This window comes from Salvia miltiorrhiza, chromosome 2, assembly GCF_028751815.1.
Source record: "Salvia miltiorrhiza cultivar Shanhuang (shh) chromosome 2, IMPLAD_Smil_shh, whole genome shotgun sequence".
NCBI classification, from domain to species: Eukaryota; Viridiplantae; Streptophyta; class Magnoliopsida; order Lamiales; family Lamiaceae; genus Salvia; species Salvia miltiorrhiza.
The window spans coordinates 74,583,495-74,595,523 of NC_080388.1; the positions used below are offsets into that span (position 1 = coordinate 74,583,495).

General features: G+C 34.2%; 3 protein-coding genes across 3 annotated transcripts in view; 1 reads left to right on the plus strand and 2 right to left on the minus strand.

Annotated features, from left to right (window-relative positions):
* Nucleotides 1–1,075: 1,075 nt before the first annotated feature.
* Nucleotides 1,076–3,641, minus strand: LOC131009379 (uncharacterized). Its single transcript, XM_057936686.1, has 3 exons — nt 3,312–3,641; nt 2,182–2,823; nt 1,076–2,102 (listed from the first exon to the last, which is right to left on the minus strand). Exons 2-3 carry the CDS (start codon nt 2,812–2,814, stop codon nt 1,434–1,436), a joined length of 1,302 nt encoding a protein of 433 aa, XP_057792669.1. The 5' UTR covers nt 2,815–2,823; nt 3,312–3,641; the 3' UTR covers nt 1,076–1,433.
* LOC131009378 (uncharacterized) overlaps nt 1,076–12,029 on the minus strand; it is a 52,182-nt gene continuing 41,228 nt past the window's right edge. The window contains exon 6 of the mRNA XM_057936685.1: nt 1,076–1,326. The gene's annotated coding sequence lies outside the window, so the exon portion shown is untranslated. The remainder of the gene's footprint in view (nt 1,327–12,029) is intronic.
* On the plus strand, nt 8,701–12,010 carry LOC131009377 (uncharacterized). The gene is made up of 4 exons (XM_057936684.1): nt 8,701–9,037; nt 10,235–10,889; nt 10,965–11,621; nt 11,690–12,010. The coding sequence occupies exons 2-4, from the start codon at nt 10,245–10,247 to the stop codon at nt 11,786–11,788; spliced, it is 1,401 nt and encodes a 466-aa protein (XP_057792667.1). The 5' UTR covers nt 8,701–9,037; nt 10,235–10,244; the 3' UTR covers nt 11,789–12,010.

Here is a 12,029-nt window from a genome sequence, read left to right on the forward strand (position 1 = left end):
AATTAACTGGCACAAGAGAATACTTCTTTGGAAACTCATAAATTATGTATCTTGATTTTCCATTCGTTTGAATCTTTTTTCTATATGCAAATACTATCTCGTTTGCTTCGAGTTTATTTGTGCATGATTAAGCATAATATCCAATTTAATACTGTTAAAAGTAAATTTTACAAAAAAAATAAAAAATTAGTCATCTCTTACTCACCAAACCAATAAATTCCTTGATGCTCTGTCTGCAGTATGTTAGCAAATATTTTGCAATTTAAAACAAAAAAATCAATTTTAAAATCTAAAGGAAATATAAAATATTCTTAAACAATATTCAACAATGTAACAATACACTTCAATGTAAGCATGCACTATGATCTTGCCGGTCGTTGCAAGAAATGCAGAAGACATTTTATGAAGAAAGAAGTAGCTGAAAAAGTGTCTCAAGCTGCTTAGAAAGATGGAGATTTCATCATTTACAGAGCACCATCTTTCATAATCTCTGATGATATGCAGATATTACAGACACGGATGTGGCTGAGGATGATTTAACTGTGACGCCTTTCTGTATTCATTCGATCTTTTCCAGTCTCGATGAGCAGAAAATCCCTATGTCTGATGTCAAAGAAATGGAGGTGCAAGTCGGATTGATAAGAGGTAATATTATTTGAAACCATTGTTATTACCTTTGTGTATGTTTAGATGTTGAGTGATGAAGTTTGGTGTGGTGGTGCAGGGTTTGAACATATTGAAAGCGTCTCTTACGTCGACTTCTGCTCTCACTGATGCTCTGCTCAACAAACAAGCAAAGAGTGACATGTTGAACAAACAACAAAGAGAGGACTATGAGTTCTGCTCCTATATGTAATAGTTTGAACTTTGTTATTGATAGCTATGCTGCTTTATTTTCTAGTAATTTTGATGTTTTTGTTCTTCAAGTTACTTGATTATTCACCTCTAAAATTGATGTTCATGTGTTTGATTTGATTGTATCTTGTTTTAATTTGTAATGTGTAAATGTAGCTTCAACCAATTGCTCACCATTTTTTGCTCAAGAATGGAATGATCACAATACAAGTAGATAAAGTTTATCACAAAAAACAGAACCCTCAATAAAATGATTTAAAGTTCAGATAGTGAACAGATTTCCCTGTCCTAAATCAAGAACTGCAGCTATAAATACAAGCAAACAAGATTACTTATCTAGGCAGTAAAATGATTGAAATCTTGTGATCAAACTAAGAGTTCTTGCTTCAGTTGTTTGATCGAAGTTTGATCGAGCAGAGCATCAGTGAGAGCGGTAGTGGATGTAAGAGACGCTTTCAGTATGCCCAAACCCTGCACCAACAAAATCCGTCTCAACAAAATCCGTCTCAACATCTAAACATATGTACAAAAAACATCGTCTTACTCAACTCGAGGGGGAAATCAACAAACATTTCATATTACATTACCTCTTTCAGCCCGATTTGCAGCTCCTCTTCTTTGACATCAGATATTGGGATTTTCTGCTTATTGAGACCGGAAACGATAGAGACAATACAAAAGGGTGCCACAGTTAAATCATCTGTTACCTTATAAGTTCGTGGCCCTTCAAGATAACTCCCTTGGCCTTTGGGAAAATTAACACAAGAAAACCGTGAGACATACCCAACAGGCAAGCATTCTTCTGCAAGGGGAAGAATGTTGTTTTTGGAAGTACAACCATGAATCAAATTGGGTTTGATCAGCCTATTTTTCATATCTGGGGTCTTGAAATACTCGTCGTTTACAAGGTCACTTGTGCTCTGATACAAGTTGTTTATAGCCTTGATAGGTGTCTTACCGCCTAGAAGATGCTCAACTCCTCCTAGTGGGATGAAGAGGAAACTGCATAGAAAATCTACAAAATCTTCCTTAGCTTGTGCATACAATAACTTACCCGTAGATTTTTGTATAATCACTTTCAAAATCATCTTTTTGGAGTCGGGATTATGTTCATTCTCAATCTGGTTTAGTGATGAGGTCTCGGCTTCAGGTTCCACAGTTACAGAGTTCGCTTGTCTTGTTTTATTCAATATGAGGTCCGAGAATGGAGTTTGGGAGATAAAGCATCCCTTCAACAAACTCATAATCTAAGAATTAAGAACACTAAAGGTTAGAATAAGTGAAAAAAAAATGAAGGAAAATGTTGGTAAGAGAATCAAGAATCACCTCACTGAATCCAAAAGTCACATTGATTGGCTCGGCCTTATCCATGTCTGAAATGCCAAGAATTCTAAAGATTCCTAAGATTCCTGTCTCATTTGGCAGTATCTGCAGATCATCAGAGATTATGAAAGATTTCGTATGTATGGTGAAAACTCCATCTCTAGAAGCAGCTTGAGGCCCTTTTTTAGCTACTGCTTCATGCATCGAATTATGACCGCATTTTTTGCAACTTTGGATACTATCGTAGTACATGCTTACACTACGAAATCTTTGACCACAATATGTACAAACAAAATATCGAGCAGGCTGATAATCTGCAATGTCGAGTTTAAGCCTTTCATATTCTGCTTCGAACAAACTTGCTGGATTGAGGAAAGTCTGCTTAGCACCATCTGTCCAGAAATGGGCATCATCAAGATTGGCTAAGCTATGGTACAAAGTGTTTAAGCTTCCAATGGTAGGTGCTTCGTCTCCATAGTGCTTCTCGAGGATTCTCATAATTCTTCCCAGCGGCAATGTCAAGAAGCTTAACAAAATGTCTGCAAAATGGCTATCAACTTCTGCAAAGAGTACCTTAGTTTTCTCTTTATCTATCATCACTTTCAGTGAGAAGTCTACTTCTTTAGCATCAGACATTTTGGAGTGCTCTAGCAATGAAGAAGATGCAGATTGACTTAATTGTAATGTAAGAAGGCAGATCATCAATATGCTAACAAACTGATTAAGTCACCATACATTCATTTGATTCAATTTGCACATGCAATTATTCATTTACAAAATTCCAGCGTTAAGAATAACATAAAAATTGATTTTCGTCAAATTCCTATCATCCTCCAAAACCAAAATCTAATTTCTAAAATTCCCTCAAAAAAAAATCTAGTTTCTAAAAGAATGCAATTAAATATCTTTTTCATTTAATTTCAGTTTGACAAGCCACAAATAATAGTACGTTTTAATTTTATTTTTCTATCCTTTTTTTCCCCTTTCGACTAATTCACCAACAAATCCAACAGAAACAAAGCCCAATTTCTAAAGTTGGAGCACAACCTCTCTTAATAAACATAATAATTAACTAATTAATGAAGAATTAAAAATAGACACAGTGAACAAGAGATAAATAAGTCAAGAATTACCTGACTTCCAATTTATAAAAATTGGGGATTTTCAGAGAAATACACTGATCTTCAAGTCTAACCCAGAAGAAAAAGTGTTGTTGGATGGGGGTGGCTGAGCGCGCGGCGGAGGAAGGGTGGCTGCGGCGGTGGTTTTGAGCTGCTAAAAGTGAAGAGAGGAGAGAGAGAGAAGCACTTGCATTATTTGGCTACTAAAGCAAAATGGAGCAAACAGTAGAGTTTTGTCAATAGAAAAGAGTAAAGTATTTGCCACTATGCCAATTGTTAATGCTTTGAAGTTAAGTTTAGGGATTCCTTCATGCTGTGAGCTACAGTCACCATTGGCGAATCTTTGCTTTTGCCCTTTCTTTTTGAACTTCTTTTTCTGTTTTTCAACTTTTTCTTTCTATGTTTTTGGTTTGTCGGTTTCACAAAAAGTCTTTTTAAGTTAAACACAAATAATGTTAATACAAAAAAAAAAAAAATACTTCATCTTCCTACAAAAAATAGTCTCTTTTTATTATTTTAAATATCCAAAAAAATTAATTAATTTTCATTTTTAGAAACTATCTATCATGTGATAATGAGTCTTATTTACCACTCACATTATAATTAATTATCATTAAAACACAATTTATGAAGTATAATCATTTTTTCATTTATAATACAATAATCATTTTTATTAAAATCTGCAGTACCTCTTATTGGGACTATTTTTGTGGACGAGAGGAGTGGAATAAAAGTTTATTACTCCCTCCGTCCCACCATTTTAGTCCTTTATTCCATTTTGAGATGTCCCAAAAAGATAATCCACTTTTCTAATTAATACTATAAAAAATATTGTTTTTACTAAATTAACCTTATTTAATGCTTCACTTAAATGTGAAAAAGATGTGTGAAAATAATAAATAAGGATATAAAAGATAAAAATATAAAAATTAAATGCATTTTCTTAATATGTGTGAAAAGTGAGAGGGGACTAAAATGGTGGAACGGAGGGAGTATTACTTAAAAAATCTTTATTTCTTTTCCTATTTTTTTTTTTGAAATAATAAACGATATACCTTAAAAATGAAGGGGATCTTGAAATTAAAACTGAAAAGCTTGCAACAAATTCTCATCGTCAACTTGTTGAAGTCCAAATTTCCACAAACAGATATTGACAAGTTTCGAAATCGTTTCGACATCAGGCAAGAAAGAAGCATTTCATCCTACACAATGCCTACATTCTTTTCACACACAACCATCACAGCTGCATTTCATCGAACATATTACCTACACATTGTTTCATACACCATCACAGCTGCATTTTGCATAACGTATAAATAATTCCATAAAACTCAATGGATGGTCCCTGCCACGCATGCTTTAGCTCTCACCGCCGCAAAATCAGTTGCTGAAAGCGGCATTTCAGTTTTAGGCGATGGATTTGGGAATCGGCTGAGCATGGGAGTGATTAAGGCATCAGTCAGCGCAGTTTCTGATATCAGAGAAGCTCGCAGAATCTCCAATACCTGCACAAATAAAATTAATAACATTCGCAACAGCAAGATTCCCTCATCATAAACCAAAAAAAAAAAAAAACCAAAAAAAAAAAACAAAATACCTCTCTCACTCCAATGTGTATCTCCATTTCTTTCACATCCGACAAGGAGATTTCGAGGAGGTTGAGTTTCGAAACCATCGTTGCTATACTAAAAGGCTCCACTGTTAAATTATCATTTACAATAAACACTTTTGATTCGTGATTGCCATCAGTTTGAACAATCGGTTTCAAGGAAAAGTAACCGCGATCTATTTTGGGATTGGTTAGGCTTGTTTTTGTGTCGTAATCCCTAAAATATTCTTCGTCGATGAAATCTGCTACACTCGTGTATAAATTGTCAATATTCTTGAAAGGAATATTCCCATCCAAGAGGCGAACTGCTTCGGCTAAAGGAAGAGAGAGCATACTAAAAAGAAACTCTACGAAATCCTCCTTAGCTTTAGCAAACAAAAATTTATTCGTCGATTTTTGCAAAGAGACTTTCACAATTATCTTGGCTGCATGGTTAATATTTCCTCTCACAATGTGAATAGGTTCAATCTTTGGGGAGATGGAGTTTATCTCAGAGTTTTTGAATACTAGATCCGTCAACGGAGTCGAGGAAATTAAAGACAGCTTCAGCAGATTCACAACCTAATGCAAAAACAGTGAAATTAATAGATAAAACTATGCACATTTATGTAAATAAAACCTACTATAAAAATATGAAGAAAAAAAAAAGAGGAAAACTATTTTTCGTGATACACCTTTTTAAGGGCTAACTTTTTTCATTTATGAAAACAAACCAGAGTCACCAGACAACTAAAAATGAAAATACAAGCCACTTTTATATAAAAAAAAAAAACATTTCAAACAATTAATGTCAAAGCATCACTAATTTTCACGAAAATGTTGTTGAATTCAAGATTGTGTTGAATTAAATATGGGCATTTTTAGTTTTCACCAAATTAATATTGTTGTGAAATAAGTAGGAAAATTGATGAAAAAGAAAGAATTCTAAAAACTTACATCATGAAACCCAAGATTCAAGGTCTTTGGCTCCGCGCCATGGATGTCTGAAATGCCGAGATTATTGAGCGTCTGCAAGAAACCAGAGCGCATAGGAATGACACGTAGATCATCGGAGATTACAAATGTCGCCGTTTTTGTGAGAGCACGACCGCGTTGAGGTTCTCCACAGAAGCAAATACCTATTCCAGAAACGTTTTTTACCTTTGTGTCTCCAGAATGAGGGCAGTTAGAGTCCGAACAAACATGATCTTCTTTTGAAAACATATTGATTGATAAATTCCAGAATTCAACTGCCAACGACATGTTTCCCATATACAACGATTTATCATCATCGTTTTTACTAAGATAGTTACGATTTAATAGATTTAGGAGCGCAAAGTTTAAAGATCCAATGACTGGTGCCTTGTAGCCGTAGCGGATCTGATTATTTATCAGAATTCTCAAGATTTTTGCTAGTGGCAAGGTGAGGAAGCCTAACAAAGCGTCGGCCACGAAGCTGTTGGCTTCTGCAAATAGTACCTTGGATTTCTGTTTGTTGATCATCACTTTCAGAGACAACTTGGTATCATCAACACTAGACATTGTGTGTAAATCTTGTAAGGGAAGAGAAAAAACAGTGGTGATTGATGTTTGGATCTGGTAGGAGATGGCCGTCTGGTTTTTATAATTAGTAGCAAGAGTCTCTTCTCTTGTCCATCCAAATTCTACTACATCTTTTCAACTACATCAGAATCAGTTAATTACATTTATTTAAATCTCATATTGCATTAGTGAAATGTAATTAAATTAACGAAATGTAATTAAATCTTGTAAAGTCTAGAATTTGGATGGACAAGAGAAGAGACTCTTTGTTAATTCTCTTTTACTTATAAAACCGGACGCTCATCTCTCTACAAATTCTAAACATCAATCACCATTGTTTTCTCTCTTCCCTTACAACTCATATATAATCACAATGTCTAGCGTTGATGGTACCAAGTTGACTCTCAAAGCGATGATCAACAAAGAGAAATCCAAGGTACTATTTGCAGAGGCCAACAGCTTCGTGGCCGACGCTCTGTTAGGCTTCCTCACCTTGCCACTAGCAAAAATCGTGAGAATTCTGGGAAATCATGATATGTTATCCATCGACGAGGAACCGATTATTGGATGTTTAGACTCTGCGTGCTTAAATATGATTATTGATTATAATAAATATTTCAGTATTGTAATGCCAAATCAATCGCCTAAAACTGTAATGCCGCTTTCAGCACCTAATTTTGCGGCGATGAGAGCTCAAGTTTGCTTGTCAGGGACGATCCACTGAGTTTTATGGAATTATTTATACATTTTGCAAAATGCAGCTGTGTTGATTGTGTATGACAAAAAGTGCTGGCAATGTGTTCGATGAAATGCTTTTTAACTTTCAATATCTTTTTGGGGAAATTCGGAATTTTACTAGATTACGTTGAGCATTTGCTGGTTGCTTTCCCATATCTGATTTCAGTTCTAATTTCTAGATCCCCTTTAATTTTTATGTAAGCAAGATAATACATTTCTTTTTGGCACGAAATTTAAGGAGTTTTAGATTAATATTTTAAGGGCATGTTTGATATTGGCTAATACACTGTATTAACTAATGTAGTACAGATCAGTTTAGTGTTTGGTATTATTTAGTAATAATGCGGATGACCCGGTTTAATCTCACGACCCAGTATTATTAATCCCGATTTCTTAGGATTAATAATACCACTTCTCCCCTAGGATTAACTTAAACCAGGATATTTTGTATTTAGCCATGATGGCAAACACCAACTCAATATTAATAATCTGTCATTATCCACGCTACAAATCCTGGTTACAAATTATCCTACATAATCCTTTACTGAAAACCAAACGAGCCCTAAGTAGATAGTATAAAAGTGATAAAATAGGAGATGGAAGATAATAAGAGAGTGATTAATTCATTATAATTATGCAATTAAAATTTCTTATTTTTTTAATATAGAAATGTGTCGTCTTGATTGGGACAGTTCAAAAAGAAATATGTGTCATCTTGATTGGGACGGAGAGAGTATTATTTTTAAATTTTTCAAAACAAATTACTACTCCCTTCTCCCTATCATCACACAATCCCCGCAAATGAAATAGATTTAAGGGCAAATAGCACTAAAATTCACGAACTTTTACCCAATTCTCGTTTTTTCAACGACTTTTAAAAATTAGACAAAAATACATATTGATTGATTCTGATTTTTCCCATGGTTGTTAATTTCGTCCAATTTAAAGCTTAGGTGGCACACGGAATTGCCAACATGGCAATGTCATCCGGCGAATCAAACGACGCCGTTTACAGCTGTTAAAAACACTCTCTTTTTGTGTTAAAAATCATAGAAATTGGTTGCAACTCATAAATTATGCAAATGGATTGATCCGAAGCTTACATTGTATTACAAGCTCTGTTTTCAGAAGTTAAAGCTTGAAAGGGACAATGCTTTGGAGCATCTAAGAACCAGAGGGTTGGTGGATGAAAAGAGAACCAGAACCAGAGAGTTGGTGGATGAAAAGCAACATGATGAATGCTTCTTTCGAAGAACAAGAATGCTACGTTTTCGTTGAAAGTGATGATCAATAGAGAGAAATCTAAGGTGCTATTTTAATTTTTACTTTTTATTTGTAATTTTTATGCTTTAAAAATAACAATTTTTTTAAAAAAATATTAAAAATTATAAAATAAAATAAAATATGGAGAAAATAATAAAAATAACTATTTTTTTAATCAAAAGTTTTAAATAAATATATTTGTTAAAGTATTTAACTACTTTTTTGTTCAAACATATTAAATTACAATTGCGTCAAATAAAGTCATGCAATAGTACTTTTTGTGAAACCGACAAACCAAAAACATGGAAAAGAAAAAGTTGAAAAACAGAAAAAGAAGTTAAAAAAAAGTAAAAAAGCAAAGATTCGCCAATGGAATAGCTCAACTGTTTGCTCCATTTTGCTTTAGTAGCCAAATAATGCAAGTGCTTCTCTCTCACTCATCTATCCACTCCTCTCTTCACTTTTAGCCGCTCAAAACCACCGTCGCAGCCACCCTTCCTCCGCCGCGAGCTCAGCCACCCTCATCCAACAACATGTTTTCTTCTGGGTTGACTTGAAAATCTGTCTTTTTCTCTGAAAATCCCCAATTTTATAGATTGCAAATCAGGTAATTCTTGACTTATTCATCTCTTGTTCACACTGTGTCTATTTTTAATTGATTATTAATTAGTTAATTACTACTATGTTTATGCGTAAATTGCCGCAAAATACATAAAATTTAGAGGCATTTGCAAAAATGCCCTTTTCTTATAAACACTTGTAAAAATGCCCCTTTTTCATGAAAAAGGGGCATTTTTACAAGTGTTTATAAGAAAAGGGCATTTTTGCCTATTAACACTAAAATTTAGACGGATATTTATTTTGCTCGCAATCTTTAAAATTTGAAATAAAATACACTAAATTTTAATTTTTTTTCTGAAAAATAGGCTTTGATATAGATAGAATTACCCGAGTAAGAGATGTTTAATTCGAGCTTCTTTTAGTCTTTATGAAGGATTTAATTGGACTCTCAGGAAACTAGATTTTGGTTTTGAATAATGACAGAATTTGACGAAAACATGGGTTTTTTGGGTCCATGAATGAATAATTTTAAAGATCATTTGGCAGGGGATTCGAACTTAACAAATATATACAAAATAAAATTAATATTAAATTTTCGATTTAAAAAAAATAAAAAAAAATTAGCTAGTTTTAAAATTTTGTTCACATTGTAGCTGTCTTTATTTTTAATTAACTAAATCCTTTTTTATTTTGAGCCAAATTTTTTAAATTAATCGATTTTTATATATTTGACCATTTTATATATGAACATATTATGTCCAAATAGCAATCTTGATACCTTTAACCTCAAACATTAATTATATTCTACTATTAGATCAATACACATATAAACTAATTAGTGCAGTGACGACTTCTGTGTCAAATTCAAGTTTAAATATTTTAGTTATTAGACCTCACCTTTATGTTTATTTTCTGTTGAGGTATATCATGTATATTATGGAATTATTTTTTAGCTCAAGATTTTTTTTGAGGAGGAGATTGGAATATTTTACAAGACTGTGTCACGGTGTACTCGAACTTGAGCCTAAATGCCTCAAACGTTAACTACTTTACCGCTAAATCAGCACACGCATGCAAGAAATTTTATTGTATTCTTATTGATGCAGCAGACATATATGAACATCTTTTCGGCATAGTGAAGATCTACCTTTACTTGCATAATAATTGAAGTTTTCAGATTTAGTGAGACAATGTACTTGTGCTTGATCTAAATATCGTCAATCGGAATTTTCTTGATTTGTAGGACCTCGAGAATGGATGATGCTAAAGATGCAGAGTTCTCATTGAAAGTGATGATAAATAAAGAGAAAACTAGGGTACTCTTTGCACAAGCTGACAGCCATTTCGCAGACATTTTGTTAAGCTTCTTGACTTTGCCGTTGGGAAGAATTGTGAAAGTCCTCGAGAAGCACTATGGATCAGTTGAGGCACCCACCATTGGAAGCTTAAGCAATTTGTACCGAAGCGTAGCAAATCTTGAAGTTGGCTCCCATTTTGTGACTGAGGGTGCTAAGCAGGCTCTGCTCAATCCAACTAGTTCATTCGAAGACAAGTACGCGGGGCTGAAACTCGATATCACTGATTTTCAACCTGCTCAATATTTTTCTTGTAGCGTTCACTCTAAAAGATTTCGTAGTGTGAGCATTTACTATGATACTACTAGGAGCACTTGCCCTAGTTGGGACTGTGATCGTAAGTTGAAGAAAGTAGTAGATGAAAAAGGGCCTAAAGCTACTTCTACAGATGAAGTTTTCACCGTACATAAAGCATCATTCATAATTTCTGATGATCTGCAGATACTGCCAAATGAGACGGGGATTGTAGGTATCGTCGTCTCTCTTGGCATTACAGACATGGATAAGGCTGAGCTCATCAATGTGGATTTAGGGTTCAATGAGGTGATTCTTGATTCTCTATCTTTCTCACAGCTTCTTTTCTTATTACTTGTTTGATTTTGTGTGTATTTTTGTTAGATTATGAACTTGTTGATGACATCCTTGACGTCCCCAACTCCACTGTCGGATGTCATCCTAAATAAAACAAGACAGATCAACACTTCAATCTTGGAATCTCCACCACTACTGCAGAATGTTGCAATGGAAGAAAATCCCGACTTTAAGAAGTTAAGTTTGAAAGTGATGATACAGAAATCTACTGGTAAGTTTTTGTATGCTCAAGCTAAGGAAGAGTTTATAGAGTTTCTATTTGGTCTCCTTCATATCCCACTAGGTGGAGCTGAGTACGTTTTTGCCGGCAAGACTTGTTTTAAGGCTATAGACAACTTGTATCGGAGCTCAGCTGATCTTATTGACAAATATTTCAAGAGCCCGGATACGAAAAACAGGCTAATGAAACCCAATCTGGTTCATGGTTGTATTTCTGGAAAATACATTTTCCCCCTCACTGAAGAATGCTTGCCTGCTGACTACATTGATAATATAAATTGGTTTTCTTCTATTAAGTTTCCCAATGGCAAGGGAAGTTATCTTACGGGGCCTCAAATTTATCACGTGGCGGATGATTTAACTGTTACACCTTTATGTATTGTCTCCATGTTTTCCTCTCTCAGAGAGCAGAAAATCTCGATATCTGATGTCAAAGAAGTGGAGCTTGAAATCGGGTTGAAAGAGGTAAATATCTGTTGGTACTATATTTTTGAGCATATGTTTACATGTTGAGATTGCTTTCTTTTGTGCAGGCTTTGGGCATACTGAAAGCCTCTCTTACATCCACTTCTGCTCTTTCTGATGCTCTATTGAGTCACATATCAATCAAACAACCAAAGAGAGAAGTCTGAGTGTGATCCATGCTTTTAGATCTTGTTTTGCTGCTCATATATGTGACATTGTTTTCTTACATTCATAGCTTTGCATTGTGCTTTTATGTTGTTTTAACTATGGTTCTTGTTTTTCCAGTCATCATTTTAAAACTATTTCACTTTTTCTATGTTCAAATTGTTCGCCTTCCTATCACCAGTTGTTTTCACAATGTAATTTCATATCACTATTTCATACTGAATTAATGCTCACAATACTAGT

Excerpts from the sequence above, each read along its gene's own strand:
- LOC131009379 (XM_057936686.1), bottom strand. The coding sequence starts at position 2,814 with ATGTCTGATGCTAAAGAAGTAGACTTCTCACTGAAAGTGATGATAGAT. Across the intron at positions 2,103-2,181 it reads TGACTTTTGGATTCAGTGAG|ATTATGAGTTTGTTGAAGGG; the intron begins GTGATTCTTGAT and ends CTTAATTCTTAG.
- LOC131009377 (XM_057936684.1), top strand. The coding sequence starts at position 10,245 with ATGGATGATGCTAAAGATGCAGAGTTCTCATTGAAAGTGATGATAAAT. Across the intron at positions 10,890-10,964 it reads TGGATTTAGGGTTCAATGAG|ATTATGAACTTGTTGATGAC; the intron begins GTGATTCTTGAT and ends TATTTTTGTTAG. Across the intron at positions 11,622-11,689 it reads TTGAAATCGGGTTGAAAGAG|GCTTTGGGCATACTGAAAGC; the intron begins GTAAATATCTGT and ends TCTTTTGTGCAG.